Source organism: Terrapene carolina, unplaced genomic scaffold (genome assembly GCF_002925995.2).
Source record: "Terrapene carolina triunguis isolate 2854851 unplaced genomic scaffold, T_m_triunguis-2.0 Scaffold189, whole genome shotgun sequence".
NCBI classification, from domain to species: domain Eukaryota; kingdom Metazoa; phylum Chordata; order Testudines; family Emydidae; genus Terrapene; species Terrapene triunguis.
This window is the reverse complement of record NW_020664540.1, coordinates 6,786,000-6,812,355: the sequence shown is the minus strand read 5'-3', so window position 1 is coordinate 6,812,355 and position 26,356 is coordinate 6,786,000. Positions and strand designations below refer to the sequence as shown.

Genomic DNA, 26,356 nt, shown 5'->3' with positions numbered 1-26,356 from the left:
AGCGGATAGTGGAAGCTACAACACGACAACAGTGTGTCGTCAAAACAAAGTGGATGGGGGGGGCCTACCAAGGTAAGCTATAGAGTGAAAAGAAAAATAATTCAATATGACAATTCAAAACACACTTCAGAACATAGGCAAGGCTTCCAGAAGAAAGCAAGTGTTTAGAGCCTTGGCAATTGAAATCATCTGCTCTGACCGTACTAGACCGGATTTGGAGTGAAATAAAAAAAAAAAAAGATAAGGAAATCTAAAAGTGACAAAAATAAATAAAGCAGTGCATTGTTGACAACTAGGAGGAGTTGTCTGCCATTTGTACAAAATACAAAGACTGTTCTCCAAAGAGCTGTGTCTGTTAATCAAAAGCTACCAGTGGAAACAAAACATTAATTAGAATGGTAGAAAACAAATTCAAATTGCCTTAGATTTACTGAATAGTTACTTGTGTTTGAGGGTACTGTACTTATTAACTGTCCCTTTAATATAAAAACTTTAGTTACTTGGGCCCAGATTTTTAAAGGTATTTCAGAATTGCTTCACTCAGCATTGCAACGCCTAACTGATTTAGGAGTCTAAATCTCATTTTCTTAAATGAGTTAGGAACCTAGGAGTCCAAATCCCTTCAACTATTAATGGAATTTTGGCTTCTAAGCACCAAAATCACGTTTGAGAGTGATATTTAGGCTCCTAAATCAGTTTGGCTTTGCAACATGAGTTCAGGAATGCCTAAACACCTTTAAAAATCTGGACCCTGATCACATAACACTAATAATTCAAGGCTCTAATCCTGTAAAGAGATGCATACGTGCAGGTCACTTTGCCTGGACAGAGACTAAACATTGATAGGGCTCTGCACAGGGATCACCCTGCAACTATCTTTGCAGGATTGGGGTCTTTTATGACAGATGCTTGTAATGAGATGACTCACCATTCATTTACATGTTCCTATGGAACTAAAATATTAAAGTCTGGTATACTCGATCATTATAAATAGCTGAATATAACCCCCATCCTACACACACACACAAAAATCACAACTTTAACTATTTTTACAATCAAAGGTCAACAACAGGTCAGCCAATCTTATCAGATTTCAATTAGGTGTCTTTTTAAGATAACATCTTGATTTTTAGTTTACATATTTGATATGGACTGCCTTTTATCCAGAACACCCTCCGCCCCCAAATTTGTAATTTGACACTTCTCTCATAGTGATGGAAGGTTCTAACAATTTAAAAATAATATTGCTCTCTTTTACAAGGCAAACACTGTATGTATCAAATCTCTTATCTGTAGAAATTAAGATAATCTGAATCATCAATTCTAATGATCAGATTTCAGATGAGTGGAAACGAGTATGTCACAGGCCCCATTTCATAGTCACATCCAGCTGGAAAGGTGGACTGATATAAGTAGTAAAATAATAATTTTTTCGATAACCTTAGTGATGTGTGTTCAATATTGCAGATTCCCCATGACCCCAGACTCTTGTACTTGCACTGATTTCATTCTATTCTATACTATGTAGGTTCTTGTACTGCCATCATCACTGTAATATCTGAGTGCCTTCCACTAGCGCATTATAAAAAGTGACTAACAACTGTCACATGAAGTTCATTCTCTGTCTCATCCTTTCCTCAAGGGGAAAACTGTACGTGCAGAGTAGTAGTATGTTTTGGCAGAGTTTTTTGCTCTGTGTTTACATAAGAGAAGGTGTGCATCTTGCAGTTAGAATGAAAGGTGGTGAGGTCCGTGACAGTCTTTAATTTGTGGGAGTTTGTTCCACAGTCTTAGACTGGCCGCTGCAAAAATTCTGTCTCCTGCACAGGTGAGCTTTACCCTTGTTGCATAATTGCCATCATAGTCCTGAACACCTTTATGGGCGAAGGCTGTTTTACTGTAACTTCTCTTATCTCTATGGCACCTGTTTCACTATTTATTCTGCATCGACATATTGCACATTTTCTTTTCAACAACGATCACGGCATTCTCCTTCTTGTACAAATCAGGGTATAAAAGAGAGTGGAGTTAGGTACATGTTCAAGACCTGTGGTTTAGAACATTCAAGTCTGTGACAGATGCATGTGAGCTTCCTAACTGTTTTACTGCTTTGGATAGTTCCATAACTTGTGATGATTAATACAGTATTCCCTGCATTGAGGGATATGAAATGGCAATTTCATGAGGGAAATTATGAGTTTTGTCAGCTGCCCTAGAGAGGTTATACACAAAATCACTATGTTGAATTAGTTCTGTCCTAAAAGAAAAAAACAAAACCCCACCAAATTACACATACATAAATAACTGCCTTCCCTTCCAAAAAATTCTGAATTTCACCTAAGGTAGAAAATAGCTGGAAAAGTTGCAGATACAACAGGATTTTAACTTTTTGACTGCAAATTGGTTGTACAGGCAAAATGTTTAGATTTTCAGTTTCATTGCACATATCCTCTTGGGAAACATTGTTTAGGCCTGTCAGTATCAATTTCAATTACAGGGCTCAAAACACAGTAAAAAGACATATTCTGATATATGATGTCCAATTTGTCTTTAGGTTTTAACAAAACTACAAAGGGTTATTTTTACGGACAGGTTGAATGATTTCCATAATTTGCATGATTATTACGATACCTTTATACTAATTATAACTAGAAATGTGAAGTACAAATTGCTAAAGAGACACCTAGAGCAGAACATATGGGTATGGGATACTTAATTGTTATGTCTCTTAGCAACCTCTGCCTTACATTTCAGAATAGATGTAAGCCATCTTTTGAAATGAAATGTTAAACTCTAAACATCCAATGACACAGCACTAGGTTTGTAAATACTGTACATATAAAAAGTGACTGGTATTTTTCTCATTCTGAAATTAAAGCCATTCCTCACTAGGAATAACTTCATTAAAGTTTCTCAAATTTTAAAAACAAATTCAACAATGAAAACATAAGTAAAAGAATGTCATAGGTTAAAATTACCATGGAACAATATTTATTGAACAGGTTGAATTTTATAAAAGTTTCAGTTGCTGTCTAGTATAAATGTCTTACAGTAACCTAATAAATCCTTATGAAGTTATAATTCTAAAACCAAGCTGACCTTAAATATACGATTGCAAGTGCAATATGGCTTTAATAGGCCAGTCAATTTTAAATGCAAAATTTACTTTTTACAAATTGAGGCCTAACTTGTGATTTAGACAAAACATTCATTTGAATTAATACTCATTCGATCTAAAAAAGGTACACAGCTATTTTTAAGAAGTCTATCACCTAAACCACACGGCAAGAATAATCTGATTCTCAACAGGCATTGTGATATACTGTCTCATACATATTTAAATGTGTACTATATCTCGTTTTAAATTCCCTCTCCGAATAGTTACCACTCTTTCATTCGGTATACCATTATGGATGACCAGATGCCGAAACCCTTCTTTTGATCCACATTCGTACCCTAGTGCAACATTATGAAAGGCTGACAAGGGTGAGTGTCCTGAGGAAGAAGCATGAAGGATAAGCATACCTAGGATGCTGGGTAAGGGTAGAAACATACAACAAGAGTACAGAAGCAATGTCTCTCTAAAATGAAGAGTAGGGCACCAGGATTCTCTCCACAATGATTTGGCTAGGTCTGAAGGGAAAAGAAGTGAACAGTTGTCTCATATCAAATATCCCCTAAAGAAAGCCTTGAACCAGAGCCTCACCTCCTCCTTTGAGAATTTCTGAAGAGATATTCAAGTTTTGTAGCAATATGTGATTTAAAATACCCCCACGCCCCCAGTCTTTCAGAGTGACCTTCTTAGAGTTTGCTAAGGAATGGGGATGGGACTTCATCACAGCAGCAATTATTCCCCATTCTCTCCAGGAGACTCCCCTACCTAAAAGGAAGGGGGGGGGGGGAATGAAGAATTATGCTTTTTTTGGCCCTGGGGTGGAAGAAACTATTGTGGGGGTTAGGGGAAGAAAGGGCTCTCTTGGGAAGCTTTTTCAGAGAATCCTTCCTAGGCTGTTGGTCATGGATGAAAAGTCTCGCTCATGAAGATGTGTGGGAAAGAGATCCTGGGAAAGGCAAAGTATCTCCTATCACTTCTAGCATGACCCCATCTACCTCTTGGTCCTCCTAGAGGTTCTCTTTCTGGTTGTATTCAGAGATTCCACACAAGTCCATGGTGGGGGAGAGAAGCACGAAAGGCAAATGGACCCACTGTTGAAAGTTGTAGGGAAGAGGCAAAGTAGGGTACTTTCAGGTCGTCTGCCTGGACAAAGTTTTCTTTGCCTTGCCATATTATGCAAAGCTTTGCTGAGGTGTGGAAGAAAGCTAGTTCCTCAGAATGCACAGGGAAGCCAGCCTGCACAACAGGAAGACAAAGAACTAGGTGCAGAACTCCAGACTGGCTACCATTGGCGGGACTGATGGCCTCCCCAGTTGAGTCATGCTGGCGGCAACCACATCATGAAGATAAAACTTCCATTCTTTGACAATTTAGTTCTTTTCCCCCATTATTGATACTTCCCTTCCTGTGTTTCTAACAGACCTTGAACTTAACATGGCCTTTAGATTTATTTCCACCATGACCACCACATCATCAGTGTTTTCAGTACAGCTCTAGGAAAGAGTTTTCTTAATGAACTTTTGCCCTTTCTGCCAGCTCTCAAACCGCTATTGAGCCAGAATGAGAAAATATTTCCATATTTTAAAAGTGATATTTTAACAATTTTAAAGCCAGTCAAATTTCAGGCATAAACAATCTCTATGTAATAGGTTTTTTTATACTCTATAAACACTATTTAGGTTTTTGCACTCTATGGCCAAACCTTTACTTTTAAACTGCCACAATTTCAATTGAGTTATACAACTTGTAAGTCAAATCTCTTAAGTGAGTTAACAAAAAAAAAGTGGAGACAAAATTAAATGATGGCTAGACAGTCTCAGTCCAATGCCAGAAGGCACCATTGTGGATCACCTAGTCGGAACTTCTGTGATGGATCGATATTCCTCCCTCTGCTGGTCTGTATCTCTTTTACTGTTACCCACTTACCCGTTATTGTGGAAGGGTGAAAGAGTTACACATTCTACTTTCGAATAAACTGGTTTTAGGAATAAAAAAATCATTAATATTAAGTATCAAAAGCATGCTGACAATTTTAAAGAAAATGAGCCTGCTTACCTGTAATACAAATTTCTGATCTATGTACTTTTTGGCAATGCTAGGTTGGAATTCTTGGCTTTCCAAAAATCGTATGAAAAACTCATAAACAAGCTGCAAGAAACAAAATCACAGTTTATTCTATGATTTTATTTTACTTTTATTTGTAAAGTTTCCCAGCTTTTTTCCCTAATGCACTAGAATAGAACATGCCTATGTTTTGAAAGACCTTATGGATTTTTTTTTTTAAATTTATCAAGGTGCTACTTTAGAGCTAGAATTAATTACATGATCATAACGTGTTAATCTTGCTCATTTGACCCTAAATCAGAGGAATTTCATCTTGATTCCCACTAAGAACAGGCATTATCATCTTGTAATGCTTGTTCATTGGGTTGTACAGCTTTCTGGAGTAATTGGCAAGCACATTCTCACTGTCCTCTGGACTCCTGAAATCATACAAAATAAAGCCATTATGATTTTGAGAGGGTTGGTGAAACAGTATGGAAACATTTAATTGTAATTAGAAACTGTTCACTGTAGCATTCTGCTACAGATTGAAACACTGCAGACTAATGCAGAATGGGATTTAATCAGGAGTCTCCAACTCTCTGAGGAGAATTAGCCCTGGACTAGAGATACTTGCTCTCACAAAAGTCCATCTCTGCCGATATAATTCAGAAGGGACTGCAACTGACCAGACTCATTCAGATAGTATATAACAAGCATGTAACAAGGCAAAAGGAAGCAAAGTGCAACAGATATTATCTAGCTCTCTTAGGAAAGCAGCTATGATCTGCCGGTAGACAGATGAGTTGTAGACTGCTGTCAGTTCTCCCTATCACACCTTTCCTAGGAGACCAACCATTTTAAAATGTGCTCCCTTCCAGTTTTTGAAAGGATAAATATTGGTGTTGAGGGAAAAAGACAAGCTAAAAATGAATTTAAAAGGAATCTACAGCTTTTCCATGCAAACTCCCCTATAACATGATACTGTGGCTGCTTTGCCTTATTGAGAGTCAATGATTTCTTCTAAATGCTTCTTAAAGGAAACAACAGGGAGGTCGGAGGTAAGGAAAAGTTCAAGAACTCTATATAATTCAATAGTAGGTCAACAGGAAAGCACTTCTATCAACTCCCTGACAAATAGTGAGGTTAGTTTTACTACGTAAACCATCTATTTTCTAAGAAAATCTATAGCTGCTCCCCTCCCTATCATGCTGACCAATATTGTCTCATTGTTTCCTTGTACTCTGCCATCTGTCTGTATCCATCTGTTGTCCTGACTTATACTTAGATTGTAAACTCTTTGTGGTCAGAACTGTCTTTTTGTTCTGTGTCTGTACAGCGCCTAGCATCCCAAGGGATTTAATACACTATAGTATTTTTGTGAGATTTTAAGTACAAAAGGAGAAAGGAGACAGTTTCTAAATTATGGGATGAGACTATTGTGTGACTTATCAAATCTCTCATAGCCAGAGTTAGAGCCCTGCATAAAAGTTTCAAACCAGTTCCTTACTCTAGGTAGAGATCAAGCATACCCTTGTACTCAGAGCAACTCCCAGATTCCTCTCTCTCTCTGGTGTTCAGGCTCTGACTTGTTCTAAACTGGAGAGAGGAGAACCCAATTTCCCTGTGGCATAAATGGACATAGCCCCTTTGATATCAATGGAAAGTAGACCTACTTCTGCCAGGGCTAAATTTGGCGCAGAAGCTTCTAAAGCTTCTGACCTTCTCTGTGAAATGAGTTTGTTTTCCTGTACGTTAAAGATATTTGCAATTGATATTTGAAGGCATACTTATACATCCCACAAGGAGGATGTATAGCAGAGAGAGTATACTCTGCTCTGAATTCTTGAAGGCAAGGCTATATATTGTTAGGAAGGAAAAGGGAAGTAGACTAACATTTATATTCTCCCTCATCCTCCTGATTAGCAACAAGGGCTCATGTATGCTTCTTCTGCATAGTAGCAATTTTCTAATGGCCCAGCAGAGCAAAACTGACTAGGATGACATTAGTTTCATTCCACTGCTCCTGCTGAAGCTGCTAAGAAGTACGGTGTACAGGTGCAATTCTCCACAATAATTTTTTTTTAATGCAGTGAAGGAGAACAGGAAAATGTGGGCCATTCTCAGTCCTGAGCTGAATTTAAGTCCCTGACTTGATCAGGAAGGCCCTGAAAACATTACAAAGGCTCTTCTATGTTCATAGGTACTCCAGCTGTAGTAAAGAGCAGTGGTTAGGAAGGTATAACAATGATTTCTATATCTTATGAACCAATTCAAATGTGATTCACAGATTAACAGACGGTGTAGGAAAACATCACACATCAAGCAGTGATACAGATTTGTTCTCAGATTATATTTAATCATTTTAATACCTGTAAATGTGGCCATGATGCCTCAAGGGTGGGTTCATCTTCTTCTGGATCAAATTCATTGCTGTCACTGGGTGGGAGAGTTCTAAATATATTGCAAGATACCTAAAAAGCAAAAGAAAAGAAAATTAAGAGGGGCTTCTGAAATAGTAGTCATTTCCAGACATCAGAACTCTGTATAAACTCTGTTTATGTATACTCTATATATCCACTATGGATGTCAGACTGGCAGCACTTCTTTTGCCTAATTCACATTAGAAATTGTGCAGTACTAAGTAACCTAATGAACTTGTTGCCTGCCACTGTCTCCTCTTCCTTAAAAAACTTTGTCCCTTCTTCACAATGGTGTTCCAAGAGCACCTCACAGGCTGCCATTTCACTGATTGCCTCTGTTTCTCCCTTGAAGAGCCCTTCATCTCCTAACTCCCAGCCCAGCTGAGCAAAATTCAAACAAAGGGCAGTAATCTGAAAGGTCTAGGGCATGGGTATTTAGAATCAATAGGAATGCACTATAAGCAGATGTAAAAATATGAGGGTCTGCATATAACCTTGTTATTTTCCTTCACGCAGAGAGAATATTACTGGGATGTAGCAGGGAGTCTCACCTGGCATAGTTTCTAGTGTCTCTGCACACTTAGTACTAAATTGTATATTTGGCATAAATTGGGAGCAATAAATACTATTTGCTTGTCACTTATCACATATTTTAGTTCATGGAGGTTTTGTTCTACTTAAACCTAATTAGAAGTGCTTTGCTGAGACTGCCTGGCTTACTGAGGCAGCTTTTCTGGGTTAATTACACTACTGAATGTGGTTTATAGCTTTGTACAACAGCTAGGATAAATTACAATCTTTTCCCCCTTCTTTGGTGTTCATCCCAGACCTAACTGGGTTGTTAAATAGGTGAAAAAAGCAGCATGTTATGTCCTGATCCAGTCTATACATGACTCCCACTGGTCCCCTTTATCCTCTCTGGATAAACTAAGCAGAGGTTTTGTTGAAGGTTTTGAGATACAAAATGAATCTTTCTTCAACATTCTTGTCTCTGTACCTAGCTTTTTACTCTTGTAATTCAGCAACCTGTGATAAATCAGAAGAAAGTTTCAAAAGTAGATCTGCAAGTTATATTTTCAGCATATTGGTAATTTAACATGCAGAGTTACTTTAATGTCAAAAGCATAAAAACAATCAATACGTTGTTAAAGGCAGCATGAAGTACACTTCAGTTCACAAATTATAAGAGGTACTAGTAAAAGATTTAACTACGAAAAAAGAAAAGAAAGTGGAACAAGGAAAAAAGCAGGAAGGCTGAAACAGTGCAAGACAGCGAGGGACACTCGTAAATAGAACAAAGAGAAGAAAAAAGGAGCGTCAGTAACAACTGAGGGAGAAGGATTAATAAAGCAATCAGTGAGTGAAAGTGTGGAACAGAGGAAACCGGTAGGCTTATGACTGGACTTTCTTCTTCTCACCACAAGAGGGTGTGTTTTGCTACAGTAATAGTGAAGCACAGTGACTTTTACTGAAGCTTTTATGGTATACACAAATCTTTGCTTCCAGTCACATGGCATTCAACATTGGTGATTAGTAGCGTGCACCCTGTTATGTGATAGTAGATATTGGATTCAATGTATACTTGCTAACTGGTTACTAGCATTTATCATGAGTCATTCTCCATGTGAGCTTTGGGGATTTTGCGGGGTTTATTTTTTGGGGGGGACAGAGAGGTTATTGTTTTTTACGTTCAATTTGGTACTGTTCACTTACAAGATCCTCCATGACACAGTTTCCAGTCTCATCTGGATCATAAATCAAATAGATACTCCAGGTAAGCAGAAAGACATGTACTGTAGTCCTGCCCTCTCTCTCTACTGTATCTAACATCAGACACAGTCACACAGCTAGAAAGGGAGCAGATCAGCAGTCAATGGAGGATATAACCAGCGTTGAGAGTTGTTTCTCTGTAACTGTGTACAAGGCAAAGGAAGAAGATAAACCCCTGAGTATCAGTTCAGGATATAAAAAAAAGGAGAAATTTATTTACTGGTGCCTGGGTGCTGGCCATCTGGGATACTGCAATATTATACTCCAAAGAATTTTTAATTAATACTTAAAGTTGAAAAATCCCAGCCTTCCCATGACCTGGACCAGAATGGGGTAGTGGCATAACAAAAGAAAGAGTCAGCAGCTATAGCTAATTCTTCTGTAAGTTCATTTGTAAGAAATAAGCAAAATTCTTTGCAAATTTAATCTATATTTTAATTGATCAGATTTATCATCAGACCCAAGAAAACAAGAGTTAAATAAGAATGATTATTTTAAAAACTTTACAACAACAGTTACAAGTTAGGGCAAGACAAAGGCCTAACTGGAGGTTTTGATAAATGCCTCAAGTCAGCAAGCGTTAGAGCTCCAATAAGGAACAGAAATCATAAGAAGTTGGTCAGTGTTGCTTCTTATAACTGCCACTTTGAAGCCAGAATTCCTGTGTGTTACCCTTTCCATCGATACACTGACAGGACTCAACAGTTTTATTTCTCTCCGGGCTGATAGCTCACTAGTCCTATTTGAAAGAACACCCCTCAAGTGCATTTTGTCATTTCTCAGTCAGTTCTTTTTAGGGAATGTTAATTCTCTGTATTCAGAGAAAGATTTGCAAACAGAAATAAACTGAGATAGGTTTTAGATTTAATTAGACTCAGGAGACCACATACACAATCAGAGTAGCTGATCTATTTTCACCCTCTGCTTTGACTAAATGATAAATTATAAAATTTAAAAAATCAATTAGAGTGGTCCTTAATTCACGTCATATTTTTAAACCAACTAATAACAAATATGTGATCTAAATACACTGGTCCAACTAGTGTAACTCCACTGATTTCAATGAATGGGATGTAGTCATCCCATCATTTTAGTCAACATATTAAATTCAAGTTCTATTTTAAACTAAGCTTCAAAACTAAGGGTTCAAAAAAGAATTAGTTAAGTTCATGGAGGACAGGTTCATTAATGGCTATTAGCCAACATCAGGGACGCAATCCCATGCTCTGGGTGTCCCTAAACCTTCAATCTGCGGTCCATCAGGGTAAGCTGATTGTGGGTCGCGAGACATTTTGCAGATGAGCGGCCCGCCACTTCCTGCAGCTCCCATTGGCCAGGAACGGCGAACTGCAGCCCCTGGGAGTTGTGGGGGGCCGTGTCTGCGGACAGTCTACGTCCGCAAAATGTCTCGCGGCCCACAATCAGCTTATCCTGATGGGCCACAGGTTGCCTATCACTACTCTAACTACTAGAAGCTGGGACTGAATGACAGAGGATGGGTCACTCGATAAATTGCCCTCGTCTGTTCACTCCCTCTGAAACATCTGGCATCAGCCACAGCTGGAAGACAGGATACTGGGCAAGATGGATGATTTGTCTGACCCAGTATGGCCAGTCTTAAGTTAAGCTAAAAAAATATTCACAACATATTTAGACATATCAGCTGCCCTTTCTTTGGATAACTATGTCTTTTTTAAAAAACGATTTCTGTACAGACATTGAATCAAACTTTCTCAGTTCTGACAACAGCATTTCCTTATTAACATACTATTGTTAAAGGCAAAGCAAATTAAATTTCATGGATCATGGGATATTTAATGTCCAACTAATTTTACTTAAATTAAGATCTCATTTTAGTTATACCGAATGATGCTAGGTTTCCAAAGAGTGATCAAGAACTCAAGATAGCTGCATTCTTCTTTATTATTCAAAACATGCTCGCACGTGTCAAACCTTATATATCGAGTCAAAGCAATTCATTCATCAATCAAAGTTGCATGTCAAGATGGAATCATTTAATTATTATTCATAAATTTATTATAGCAGTGTTATCTAGTATCACTATAGTTATGCCAGTATTTCCATTACAAACCCACATTTGTGGGCAACATACCACATCACTGGGAAAGTACTTATTGAACCACTGTTAACAAAGCATCTACACAGTTCTAAATATTGTATGCAACACTTGTACTGAAAAATTACAACCTATTCCGAGTACATGGAAGCCATAAACAGGGTTACCGAAAAAAATGGGTGCTCACTGTTTTATTATTCTTTAGTACTTGATGAGATGAGGACAAGCAATGGGCAGAGTTTGAGGGCATAAAACAACTATTTGGGTGCTGAAATCACATTTTTGAAAGAGAATACAAGTAACCTATCTTGCAACTCTAAAATTAACTAGCAACTGGAAAAGAGACTGGGCAAGACTGAGTGCACATATCTTCCCACTAACAGTAAATAGCAAGTGTTAACTTGTTAAAAATAATGGTAAGTTAAAAGAGAAAGCACTATATTTCAGAATCAAAAGCTAGATAAGAGGGTCTGATCTGTAGGAAATGAAGTAAGTGTAAGTCCTACACATACAGGGCCTGGACCTTTTAAAAAGGAAAACAAATATTGACGCATTTATTTATCTGTGCTGATTGCTGGAGCAAGAAGTGGGAGAAAAAGGTTTTAGCCACAACTAGTTAAAGGCCAATACTGGCAACCTGAATACTGTAAGCTTATTACAAAAGCAAAATTATTTTTGAATAAGCATATACTGTAAAGTCCAAGTAAAGGCTGAGTGCCACATGCATAAAATGCATCCAAATCCACTTGTGCATGCAAGAAAGAGAGTAGGTAAGAGTAAGTTAAAGTAAAGGTACAACCACAACTGAAAAAGATGTGTAGTTTCCTTTAATTTTTCTTGTCCACATTAGGAATGAAGAAGTTGATGTTATAAACAGAGGCAAAATGTAGATGTCTTGGTCAAGAGAACAGACAGACAAGTTATCCTGATGGTGAAGAGTTCCAATTGTCATTAAACTGATGTCCAAAAGTAATCATAAGTCTAAAAAGATAACGTGAACTGTTACAGTAGGCACCTCCTTTTTAAAATCAATGCCGGGAGGGCACTGAAGTGCGCCAATCCTTGGAACATACTGTACTTCTTCTAAGTATCACAAAAAGGATTGAAATGCAGGCAACTGAAAGAATGAAGACTACTACTGCATGAATCACAACACAGTGTAACGGTTCATTTACATGTAGCATCAATTCACAGCCTGCTTATTAGTCTGGAGCTGTTGAGATATAGATCTTTGACAATACAGTAGAATGGCTTCAAAGTAGAGCTGCATGGGGAAAAAAAGGGAAAATCTGTTTCAAAACTTTTTCCAAGATACCTCACCACAATCATTTTCTTCTTCTTTTTTTTTTTTTTTTTTTAATTAAAATTTAATTTAAAAAAAAAAAAAAAAAAAAAAAAAAAGGTGGGGGGAGTAAATTTCAAATAAAATTTCAAATAAAAAAATTTCCTGATTTTTTTCTAATTTAGAAATTGACAAAATATTGACTAGCTCTACCGATCAACCACTGCAATGTAACTCTGAATATATATTAATAGGCAATATCTTGCAAGATTTTACCAAGATATTTGTACCTGAAATTACTTTTTAAATACCAAACAGAACCTGTCTGAAGTTAGGGCTGAATGCCCGCAAAAAAAACAAAAAAACACACACACACACAAAAAAAAACCTTTTCAAGTTAAGTCTCCCCTCCCCCACCAAACTAGAGCATGGCATACAGTGTCCCAAGTTCACCCAAAACGTATTGCTTGTACCTGGCTGTAACTAAAAATGTCAGACTGAGCTCAATTTCAATTTATTTCAATACTTTGTACTACTTTTTTTCTGAATTGGGTGCAACTCCAAACTTTATCCTGAAATGAAAAGGGAGTTCGGACTAAGTAAACCAAACAGATACTTAAATATATTGTCACTGCAGTAGAAACATATAGGAGTCTAAATTCTCCCATTAGTGATTGGGGAATTTACATCTTCTCTCATCATCCCCTGTTGTAAATGGGAGATAGACCCCCCCCCCAAAATATATAAATACAGCATGTACACAGTAACTTGTGCATACATATTATAAATATCTGAAGCCATTCTGACTGGATAAGCCCATAACTTGATGGGAAAGAGACACAGTACTTAACAGATTGTGAACCTTTTCATGTTTGCACCAGTCCACACAAATAACTACACTTTTCAAACTTTACTATTTTATTTTTTCACTATTATGACTGAGTGATGGAACACCTTGCTATCTGCTGTGCAACTGGCACTGGTAAAGTGACTAAATTTGGAGTTGCATGATCTTGAGAAATTAGGCGATATCACAAGACATATTTCAAACTGCAAATAGCTGAAGGAAAAAAATACTTCAATTCAACCCAGTACACTTGAAAAAATGAAATAAAAATATTGAAAAAAGGAATATTCTCGTTACACTTGCATACATATACAAACGATAAGTATTTAAACATTTAAAGAGCTACCATGGACTTCAAAATCATACTTCATTTTTTTAGCTATGATTGTAACTAGGGCTGTCAATTAATCGCAGTTAACTCAAAAAAAGTAATCGTGATTAATTGCACTTATAACAATAGAATACCAACTGAAATGTATTACATATTTTTGGATGTTTTTCTACAATTTTCAATATTGATTTAAATTACAACAGAATACAAAGTGCATAGTGCTCACTTTATATTATTTTTATTACAAATATATGCACTGTAAAAATGATAAACAAAAGAAACAGTATTTTTTAATTCACCTCATACAAGTACTGAAGTGCAATCACTTTATCGTGAAAGCGTAACTTACAAATGCAGATTTTTTTTGGTTACATAACTGAACTCAAAACCAAAACAGTGTAAAACTTTAGAGCCTACAAGTCCACTCAGTCCTACTTCATATTCTGCCAATCGCGAAGACAAACAAGTTAGTTTACAGTGACGGGAGATACTGCTGACTGCTTCTTATTTACAATGTCATCTGAAAATGAGAACAGGCGTTCGCATAGCACTTTTGTAGCCGGCATTGCAAGGTATTTACATGCCAGATATTAAACTGATAAGAACAGACACTACACTTTGATCTTAGCTCCAAGGAGCCGAGAGCTAAACATTTGTATGCCCCTTCATGCTTCAGCCACCATTCCAGAGGACATGCTTCCATGCTGATGATGCTCATTAAAAAAATAATGTGTCAATTAAATTTGTGACTGAACTCCTTGGGGGGGAGAACTGTTTGTCTCCTGACCTGCTTTACCCGCATTCTGCATATATTTCATGTTATAGCAGTCTTGGATGATGACCCAGCACATGTTTGTTTTAAGAACACTTTCACAGCAGATTTGACAAAACGCAAAGAAGGTACCGATATGAGATTTCTAAAAATAGCTACAGCACTTGACCCAAGGTTTAAGAATCTGAAGTGCCGTCCAAAATCTGAAAGGGATGAGGTGTGGAGCATGCTTTTAGAAGTCTTAAAAGAGCAACACACTGATGCGAAAATTACAGAACCCAAACCACCAAAAAAGAAAATCAACCTTCTACTGGTGGCCTCTGACTCAGATGATGAAAATTAACATGCATCAGTCTGCACTGCTTTGGATTGTTATCAAGCAGAACCCATCATCAGCATGGAAGCATGTCCTCTGCAATGGTGATTGAAGCATGAAGGAACATATGAATCTTTAGCGCATATGGCATGTAAATATCTTGGAACACCAGCTACAACAGTGCCATGCAAACGCCTGTTCTCACTTTCAGGTGACATTGTAAACAAGAAACAGGCAGCATTATCCCCTGCAAATTGTAACCAACCTTGTTTGTCTGAGTGATTGGCTGACCAAGAAGTAGGATTGAGTGGACTTGTAGGCTCTAAAGTTTTACATTGTTTTATTTTTGAATGCAGTTTTTTTGTACATAATTCTATATTTGTAAGTTCAACTTTCATGATAAAGAGATTGCACTACAGTACTTGTATGAGATGAATTGAAAAATAATTTTTTTTACAGTGCAAATATTTGTAATAAAAAATAAATATAAGTGAGCACTGTACACTTTGTATTCTGTGTTTAATTGAAACTAATATATTTGAAAATGTAGTAAACATCCAAAAATGTTTAAAATAAATGGTATTGTTATTTAACAGCGCCATTAATTTTAATTGCGCTACTAAACGCGATTAATTTTTTTAATCGCTTGACAGCCCTAATTGTAACAATTAAAGTTACAGTAACTGTAAGAGCTGGCTATTTACCTGTAACAGGAGTTTCTTCAAGATGTGTGGTCCTATCTGTATTCCACTGTGGGTTAAGCATGTGCACCGTGTGCCTTGAGCTGGAGAATTTGAAAGTAATGCCTGCTATGTGATCGAGAAAGCTATGTGACTGAGTAGGGACAGATGTGTTTTGAGCGTACTTGAGGGCTACTTGTGACATGAACTATGATATTGTTCATGGTCTGAAACCTGTCCATGGGCAGGTATGCCTTTGCAGTGATAAAATTTAGAATTGTCATGATGAAGTCCAGAGATTATGTGGGGGTGAGAACAGATTTTTCTATATTTATGCAGACTCCCAATGAAGAGAGAAGATGTTGCATCATGGAGTTGCACTTCGCAGCAGGAAGAGCACTCCTTGCTGAATCAAGCAGATGTACGGGGGGGTTCCCCAGCCTGGGTCCGATTGGGGCCTCCTGGCCTTCTCTATGAAGTATTTGTGGAGACAACGTTCCCACCCGTCTTGGGTACAGCTGAGGAACGATCAGCATATACTGTACCTTGCCACGATGTGAGCTTCCCCAAGGCAGTACATGCAGCACTGGTGGTCATCACTGACTGAGAAGGATCACGAGCAGGATTTTGCAACAAGGAGCCAGTCGTTGAGGTACAGGAAGAAAATGATGCCATGACATCTGACATGGGCCACAACAACTGAGAATACCTTGGTAAAGACTTTGGGGGCAGTTACTATTCCAAAGGGGAGTACTCTACTGAAAATAATCAGATAAATCTGAGAAAGCGTCTGTGGGCGGGTTGAACATCTATGTGAAAGTAGGTGTCCTTCATATCGACAGTTATGAACCACATGCCCTTTTTTAAAGATGGAATTATTGCTGCCAATATGACCATGCAAAATCTGAGTTTGAGAATGAAGCAATTCAGATAGTGGAGGTCAAGGATTGGTCTCCAACGACCCTTCTTTTTGGGTATTAGGATGTAGGTTAAGTAAAACCTTTCCCCTTGGTATTGTGGAGGAACATGTTCTATTGCTCCTTGCTGCAGTAGGAAGTTCAGCTCGTGTAAGAATACTCTCGTAAGAGTGGTCCCTGAAAAGGGATGGGGAGGAGGGGTTTCACGAGAGGTAGGAATGCGAACTCTATCATACAGCCAGAGTGGATTACATTCAGCACCCACTTGTCTGTTATTGCACTCCAGCTGTTGAAAGAGCATGCTGGAAGTCCCCAGAATGGTGTGCTGGGGTTGGAAGGTGTTGGGCGTAATATTTCGCAGCTATCAAGCTCCCATAAAAAAAATATCGTCGAACCAGAGGCTGAGATTGAGATGCTGAGTCTGTTGTGGAGGTGGCGGGGTGTGCCAAAAACTGTCCTACCTGACTCCAGCATAGCTTCATTAATAGGGAAAACTATTCTGTTAGTTCCAGAGATGTGCAGGATGGCTAAGAGTTTGTGCTAGGAGTCCTGGACCACCTCAAGGAGAATCTGAAGCTCTCCAGCAACTCTGTGGAGAAGGTCCTGGAACCGCCTGAAGTCATGGGGATGAGGGGGTGCAAAAGTCACTGTTTCATCTGGGAATGATGATGGCAATCTTGCTGGTTCCGGCAGAACCAGAGCGTAATATTCTTCCTCCTCTGTCGGATTTGGAAGTAGACCTGAGCATAGGGGAGGCAATGGGTGACTCCCTAGCAGATCGGCTCAACTAGATACCAAGGCTCCCAACATGGCCAGTAAGAGGGGTCAATAGGCATGGGGTACCAGCAGCTCTGAGTTAGATGAGGCAGAGGTTGGTCCTGAACCTGTGCAGGTCTTTTGGGTGGTGGAGGATAAGTATGGTAAGGGAAGAGCAATTCAGCTAATGGCTCTGAATCTCCAGAGCAGAAGGTGATTCCAGCTCCGTTGGAGGGGAGGTGTATTCTGCATACGGGAACTTAACAGGCTCCATTGCACAGTTGGTTCTCTCTGACAAGATATTATATCCTGGGAAACAGAGGGTCCCAATGGAGGAGAGGATTCTGCATCTGGGACGGTGAAGACATCTTGTGGGGTGGCAACACATTCAGACTTCCCCAGTGTAAGGGGGACTCTGCTTGTCCAGATCATCAGAGCTGGTGAGAAGGGTGGTATCCAGAGTTGGCAGTGATCGGGCTTCATTGGTGCAGATGGATCCTGGGGTTTGGAGTCAGGGATGAGAGTACTGACAGGACACAGTCTGGAACTGATGTAGTCCAACGCTTGTGGGCGTTCTTGTTGTGCCTCTGGGACTTAGGATGTTTTAAGTCCTCATGGACTGAGCTGGTAGGCTTGCTTACAGTCGAGTCCGACTCCTTTGAAGTGAAAGGAGACACTTAGTCTCATGCTTATGAGAGTGCTTCCTAGCTTCCCAACAAGGCCCTGCCATGGGGTCTGTGAGGATGGATTCTACTGCATCAGAGTTGCACTTTGCAGCAGGAAGCGCACGCCTTGCTGAATCAAGTGAATGTATGGGGGCGGGGTTTCGCCAGCCTGGGTCCGATTGGGCCTCATCGCCTTCTCCATGAGGCGTTTGTGGAGACAAAGATCCCGCCCTTCTCGAATATAGCTGAGGAACGAGATCGGCATACACTTGCCGCAGTGTGAGCTTCCCCAAGGCAGTACAGGCAGCATTGGTGGTCATCACTGACCAAGAAGGACCATGGCCAAGAAGCTCAGAGTTTGAAGTCCAGCGTACTGGGCATAGTCTGGTACCCAAACTGGATGAAGTTAAAGCTGCGGACACTCTAGATTCCAACCTGGACCAAGTGGTGGTGAGAAGAAACTGAAGAGATGATCAGTCTGTACCACCTTTTATCCCCTCGGTCAGAAATACAAGGTGCAGAAATACAAGGTGAACCAGGGTGCACTTGCGGACCAATGGATACTACTTTCAAATTCTCTGGCTCAGGCACACGGTACGCATGTGTAACTCACAGTAGAATACAATAGGGACCATTACTCAAAGAAGCACAAAGTTTTTCTCTAATTTGTTTTTCCCGTTTATTTACTTTGCTCATTTAAAAGCTGTACATAGTCAGTTTCATCATTTCTCCTGTATAATTAGGTAGTTAGTTTCCTGGGCTGAGCAAATGACCCACACAAACAGGAGTCAGGAAAAAAAAAAAAGCATTCTAAAAATAAGCAAATCTTATTCTAAAACCACAAAAATTGGCAGGAAAACTCAGGGGCAGGTATAGTAGCTGAAACTACTTATAACCCATTGTCTGAAAACAACTTGATTTCAAGCTGAGGATGCTTCTTTAACAAGTACTCAGTGATTGGCATCCAACTAATCAGTTTGCTGTCAATTATATTTAAAACAAATAAAATGTGTGAAAGGGTTAGGTTCTGTGTGAACACATTGTTTTCTTTTCTTGCTTCTACTGTCAATATCACCTGACAATCCCCAAGCAGAAATTTAAAATTACTTCTTCAAATTCATATTTTATAGCTACATCTTCTGTAAATTTCAATATCTCATAAATGCCTTGGGTAACTTTGCAGTTAGTTAAAGCTATCTGGGGACTTCCATTACAAATCCATTATTAGGTTCAGAGGATCCTAGATCTGCAGTACCATTTTATTCCTGAAAAAAAAAAACTTTTAAAAAATGGAGTTCAAGAATACAGGAGTTCTTAGGTGGTTTCAAAACACTCTTTGTGTACTTTTGTAATTTTAGCACTGCAATCTTTCTGGCAATGACTCTGGCACATTGATATTTCTTAACTTGTTGTCACAAACCTTCTAAAATGATGTTAAGATGAATATTTTAGCCAAAATCTGTCACTATCCATTATTGGAAAATTGTAATGTTTTATTTGTTTTATTTAAACTTGATATTGTGTAAATCTAATCTGATTTTTCCCCCAAAAAACTACAGAGAAAATACACAAAGCAAGTTATTTTAAAAAAATGTTAATACTAAAGAGGTACAGATTTGCAGTACATCTGCTGATTCAACCTGCCTTTAAACTTGGGAACATTTGAAATTGGATCTGGATTTTGAGGCCATGGTCCACTACTAATCATAAGCAAAGCTAATGAAAATGAAGAAATTCACAATTACGGTAAGTCTGACTGCTAGCACCTTCACCTAAAAAGGATTCCTCAACAACTGCTTTGTTTGCCTTGTACACCAGGGGTTTGGAGATTAGCTTTAACCGGGATTAGCTTTATCTACTAGCACTCTCACTTCTGTTACATTCGCTGAACCAGATTCTGATCTCTTTCCGCAAGTATAAACCCATTATGAAGTCAATGGAATCATTCCAGATTTATACCACGGGAACAGAGATCAGCATCTGTCTCTCTGGATGTATTGTTTGGTAAGCGATGTTTGACTTAGTTATTTACAACAGATTTCTGCCTGTCCCTGTGCTGTTCAGCAGCCTTTTGGCCAGGACTGCCAGAATAGTCCTGATTTGAGTTTAATTTTGCCTATGCAGGTTAATTTTTTCATTGCACTTAATTTGTAATGATAGAAAAGTTCAGGAAGACACCTAGTGCATTATGGTCAAATTTTGCATTTAAGAGTCAGGTAGTAAAGGAATATTTTGCTCTAAAAGTTGTGTATCACAATTGAGTTTCATTATCCAGTCAATAAAAGGTAGTGTGTTAGTTATCCTGGGTTAAAGCATAAACACTACAGCAAATGTTTTGTGGGGGGTTTATAATTTGCAAAGGGAAGAATGGGCACCTACCACAGAAATTCATTCAAGGTTTTAAATTTAACCAAAAGTCATTTTTCCCATCCATTTGCCAGTCAGTTTCTCAATCTACATGTTAACCTTCTGAAAGCATAAAAAGCCCTACAAGCACACTGTAGGATAATGCACGATAATACAAACATTCATTTTATTCAACTAACAGTGCTTAATCTAAGAGCAAAATCACCATCATTACTTTATTCTAAGCTTGCAAATTTTGCTCAGACAGTGGTAAATTATTTCAAATTAAGTGCCATATTATTTTGTCCATAAAACTGTATCACTGACATTTTCTTTTGCATACACTGTGTTTTAAGTGGTAAGGGCCTTTTTCTTCAGACCAGCTGAATTCTAAAGGATGTAAAATGCTCACTAAATGACACACCAAAAACTGCAGGGGAAATGGGCTTTCTGCAATACACTCCTTCTGAATAAATCCTCCAATTTCCATTAGCACAAGTGCCAGTTATTCTTCTACTGCAAGTGATATTGATAATTCCTATAAGGCCGGTGATAGCCTCATATGTCAGGTGACCACTAATAAGACTTTTTCCCCGCCAATACAAATTCCAAAAGTTAGCACAGCTTCAAAAGTTAAAACAAGCAAAGCAGGTTGGTTAAAAAACAGACTGATAAACGTAATCAGGGGGGAATGGTGTACACAAACACAAACATGAGAGCGAGAACATAGAGAATACCAGAATACTGAACCACAGCATTAAGTTTTAAATTCCATGAACTGCATGAGCTGCAGGCCACAGATCCATGAGTAGGCTATGCTGAGCATCCCAAATGAGTGCCTATAAAACCTTTATACCATACCACTAACAACATGTATTCTACCAAAAAAATTAGAAACATTTTTGAGAGTTTTTAAATATTATTAGTAATGGATTTTATATTGCTTTATCTATAAAGCCAGGCTGCCTTAGTATCATAAATCAACTTTTCAGGTTTTATAGGCAGAAGAAAATTACAACTAATGCATTTTAGAAAACTGTATAAATGACCTAAAAAGCTTTTCCATATGGAATATATTTTTAAAGTCAGATGCCTCCAGATAATCAAGACTAGCAGCAAGTGACCAGCACTTTAGCCACTAGTCCTCTAGCTAGCGTGACTGCCAGCGTGTCAAACCTTCAGCTCAAAGAGGTGCTTTTTTATCCCCTCCCTGCTCCTCCTTTTTTTAAAAAATCAGTCTTAAAATTGATTCCCTTTCCCCCCCTCCAGATATGGAATTCCACCCCTCCCCAACACGATTACACTGGCCCAAAGGCCAGGATGGCCAATATTCTTTCCTTGATGGGTATGTCGCAACCCAAAAGTGCTAGACATCACAGTCAAGAGAATACTCCACCAAGTTTTCCAAATAGCATTTATGTTTAGTTTTGGTAGGTCTTAAGATATCATACCTTAACATCAAAATATTATTGTGATGAATGTGCTGTGCGGTCAACACAGAGCAGTGTGATGAATTTACTAAGGGTGAATCTGCTGCTGTTCTCCTGGCTCCTGACTGGATCATGACAGGTCAGCCAGAAAGGGAAGCTCAATGGCAGTTGGGAGGATAGCTGGAGACCTGGAGGAACATGCACAAAAGCAGCTGTTCCTTGTGGCTGTTCATGGTCACTGAATGGGCGTACAAAGCGGCCTTCACACAGTTAGGTCTATCTCAGTTTAAGAATAACAGGACTCATGTAGATATTGTAAATAAACAAGTTATACTATACCTGACTTCACAACATCAATTTCTCTCCAGCAACTGAAAGCGACCTGCTGCAAGGTTCCAAAATTGACTACTGCTTAGCCAAGAGGAAACACTGTGTACTAAACATCTATTTTAGGTAATGTTGAGGGATTCTCTCTTCCTCTAAGGCTTGTACAGCTGGACTCATGGTACTATGGGAGTTTAGTTTTTGCTGGCAAAGTGATGGAAAAAACAGTACATGTCTAAGACCGTTTTCCTGTAAAATATGTAGCATATACAAAATACATGCTGGTGTGGTATAGCAAAAAATATTTATTAGCACTCATTTAGGATGACCTGCATAATTCACTCATGGATTCAACACTCATGAGCAACATGACCACAGCATGTTTTAAAAACCTTTATACTCTATGCCACATCATCATGCATAACACTTATACAGAATACATCTGCAAAGTGTTTGTGCACGTGTGTACTTTATACCTGGCATAGGTAGCAATACCTGACACTTTCCATTGTAAGATCTTGTTTTCTTTTGCTTATAACTTTGCCAAACTTTAACCATTTGGGCTGAAATTTTCCAAGCCATGCGTCTTCCTTAGGCTGAGGTTTCTTTGAAAATTTCAACAAAAACAATTCTGACACTTCTCAGGAGTATGGGGAAAAAATGTTGATTTGCCCATTTTAAAACATTTTTACAACCATTTTATTGAGAAGCTATAGCACCTCCATGCTTTGGAGAAAGGACTTGAAATTTGGCAAAAGGGCTGTCCTGTTGCCAAGGGTGTGAATTTTTGCTGTCCCTGTGAAAATCTGCAGAAATTTGGCCAAATTATGAGTCAGTTTGGCAGCCAGATACCTCAAAGATTGTTTACACTGAGCATGCAGGGACTAAGCAGGACTTTCACCGCATTTCCTCCTCCTGGCAGCCAAGGACTGCTGTAACACCAGGCACAGGAACCAAGACTGTTATTCCTGTGGTCACAATGTTCCCCTGTTGGCATCCAAGCAGTGAGGAGGAGGAGGAACTAGCTTGACTAGAATGCAGAGAAGTGAGCAGTTAGACCTGGGACATGGAGCTGAGGGTAAGGAAGAAGACTGGGACTCAGACAAGGACATGCCAGTCAACAGCAGAAAATGAAAACCTAGTACTGCTATCAGTTAGTCCCTGATGTCAAGAGGCAGAAGCCTGTGCTGTGGATATAAAGTTCCCAACACTCGACTTCCACGTGGTTCATCAAACATGGTTCAACGTGATGAAATTTGTTTTTTCGGGTTTTTCCTTTAAAATATCACATACAAAAAGCTACATTTAAAAGAATGTTAAAATCAAGTACTCAAAAGATGGGAAATGATAGAATTGTGATTGCCTGTAAAACCTTAATTTGCTCCCCTTGTGTGTATGCATTATGATAGCCTTTAATTACATGATGAGAATTGTTTTGTTTTTTACAGGTACCCCACCCTCCCTTCAGTGCACAGGATGAACCAAGCTCAGGGACTGAATCTGCACAGAAAAGGAAGCTGTGGTCGACAGCAGAGGTTCTCAACCAGGGGTACGCATACCCCTGGGGGGTATGCAGAGGTCTACCAGGCGGTACATCAACTAATCTAGATAATTTGCCTAGTTTTACACCAGGCTACATAAAAAGCACTAGCGAAGTCAGTACAAATAAAAATTTCATACAATGACTTTTATACTGCTTTATATACTATACACTGAAATGTAAGTACAATATTTATATTCCAATCAATTTATTTTATAATTCTATGGTAAAAATGAGAAAGTACGCACTTTTTCAGTAATAGTGTGCCGTGACACTTTTGTATTTTTATGTCTAATTTTGTAAGCAAGTAGTTTTTCAATGAGGTGAAACTTGGGTTATGTGAGGCAAAACAGACTCCTGAAAGGGGTACAGTGATCTGGAAAGGTTGAGAACCACTGGTCTGTAGGACCCCCTTCTTCATTTGTTGTAGAAATTGGAAGGTGTGCAGTAAGTGAGGAAGGGAACTGCAAGAAAAGAAAGAATCATTTCATGGTTAAGGCAGTTGAATGCTGCCCCGAAGAACTGGATTCTATTCCTGCCTTTGCCAAAGAATTCCTATGTGATGCTGGGGACGTCACTTAAACCAAACTTTTCACAAGTGATCACGGACTTTCTGAATGCCCAACTTGCACTTGTCTGATTTGCAGAAGTGCTGAGCACTCTCAGCTGCAACCGAAGTCAATGAAAACTCTGCTCTGAGCAAGTAAAAATGATAAAAAAAATGTTAAGTTCTCTGAAAAAAATCAAGACTTGGGCATCCAAAATTACTGGATACTTTTGACCTTTATCTCTCTGTCTCAGTTCGTCATTTCTGAAAAGGGAATACCACCCCCTGGCCTCTCAGCAATTTTATGAAGATTAATTAATTAATGTTTGTGAAGCACTCTGATACTACAGGGATGAGCACCACAGAAACCCCCAGGAGAAAATTAATAATTCTATATTCAGAGCGGGGTTTGGATAGTATACAGTAAATAAGGCATGGGGCCACACATGGAACAATGAGGATAAAACATGATATTGAATAGCTTCTGTTCACTGAGTAAGCACCATCCTTCCTGTGTACTGAATAAGGCAGGGGTCCTGTGAAAAAAACAGTATGTGATCATATAATTCTAGACTGTAACATAATGCACATGCATAAGAAGGCCAAATTAACGTTGCCCATGCAATATATTTTTATAATTACACAAAAAGGTGCATTAACAATGTGAGGGTAGCAAAAACAAGCACTCAGATGTTAGGAAATGCCAGGATTAAGTTTCCATATGAAACCTTAACATTCTTTTAATGCATTTTTTTGTATTTTTCACATATATGAAATATACATAACACAAATTACACACACACAAATACATATTCCAATGGTATAAAACATACACTTCTACATAATTCAGACAATCACTAGAGTAGGTATGTATTTGTGTATAATTTGTGTGTAACAAAAAAAATAAGGTGGATGCATACTGCAATGTAAAATTTATTCATAGTTCTCTATAAGTGTGTGGCTATTACCAGATTCAATGATCACATAATACCAGTATAGAACCAACACCACAAAGTCAATTTCTGAATATCTGTCTTTTGCTTCAGGAGGCAATTTAGTAAGATTTTATAATATCTATCTTAAAGCTTGCAATGAATGTTCTTCACTTCATGCTATCTGGTGGTCGTTCAGTGCTGATGTTGAAGGCACTTGTGTTAGCTGATAATTTATTAATAAGATTACCACTAGCATTGAGAACTCCTGGTGACCTCTTCATTGTAGTTGCTATGAATCTACAAAGCAAAGCACTGCAATTTTAATGTTGATCCTATGCATCACTTTTCAATGCTCAGTTACATGGCAAAAGTGACAAAGTTCCTTAGTGATGAGATTTTATTAGATTTAAAGATGGCTTTTATCTTACAAAAAATAAAGACAAACATTCTAAAATTATTCCATTCTGTTTGACTAGGAAAAAAAGCACAATGAGTTTGTGTCTACTTCATATTCTGAATGCTGAAATTTGAATTGCTCTGGGTATACTTTTCTACATATTTGACACTCATGTTTTGATGTCCTAATTTGATTTCACTTAACTGCAAGTGAAAATTTGAGTTTTATTGGTCTTAAAAGTAGTATCCTCTGGTGACGTTTACTAGAAAATACAAACCCAAAGGCCACATTTAGTCCGCTTATTCCAGGGTTCATTTTGGCCCCCAATATGTAACTGGCATTGTATGTGGATCTAAAGTGTCCACCGTAAAGAAGAAACTCACCATTCTAACTACTTCGGGGTAAGTCTGCTCTGTCAAACAGCCTCTGCTTATTGTAATGTAGTCCACCAGTTCATTAAGAGTGGAGCGCTTGTATTCTTTCATTTTAAGGTCTGATAGTGTGTCCATGAAGTCAAAAATTACACAGCACTGCTGAAGTTTCTTTAGGAACAGTTCAGGCTGCTCTGAAGATGGAACGTCTATGAAACAAGAAAGGAAATCTTTGTGAGTCTGGCATCTTTTTATATGAAATAGGAATTCTTTTTGAAGAGCAATTTCAAAAGAAAGCAGTGTTCCATACAGTTTTCATAAAACAGTGCTCAATCTAATAATTAAACCCTTTATAGAAATTTCATGCGTATTCAGTAGTGGAGATCTTGGATACCGCATGTACCACTATATTTAATTTTTTACTTTTAAAAGTAACGTTTACCAGATCTCCAAGACTTAGAGGAGAGTACAA

General features: G+C 38.4%; 1 protein-coding gene and 1 pseudogene across 4 annotated transcripts in view; both read right to left on the bottom strand.

The window, feature by feature from the left end:
• The window catches only part of PPP2R5E (protein phosphatase 2 regulatory subunit B'epsilon), a 107,836-nt gene that overhangs the window by 14,577 nt on the left and 66,903 nt on the right, over positions 1-26,356 (bottom strand). For all 4 annotated transcript variants that reach the window (XM_024194430.3, XM_024194431.3, XM_024194432.3 and 1 more), the window contains exons 3-5: positions 25,897-26,093; positions 7,531-7,632; positions 5,171-5,263 (exon numbers count right to left, since the gene is read on the bottom strand). In XM_024194430.3, coding sequence (XP_024050198.1) covers positions 5,171-5,263; positions 7,531-7,632; positions 25,897-26,093 — 392 coding nt within the window. The remainder of the gene's footprint in view (positions 1-5,170; positions 5,264-7,530; positions 7,633-25,896; positions 26,094-26,356) is intronic.
• LOC112102925 lies at positions 14,423-14,538 on the bottom strand (annotated as a pseudogene).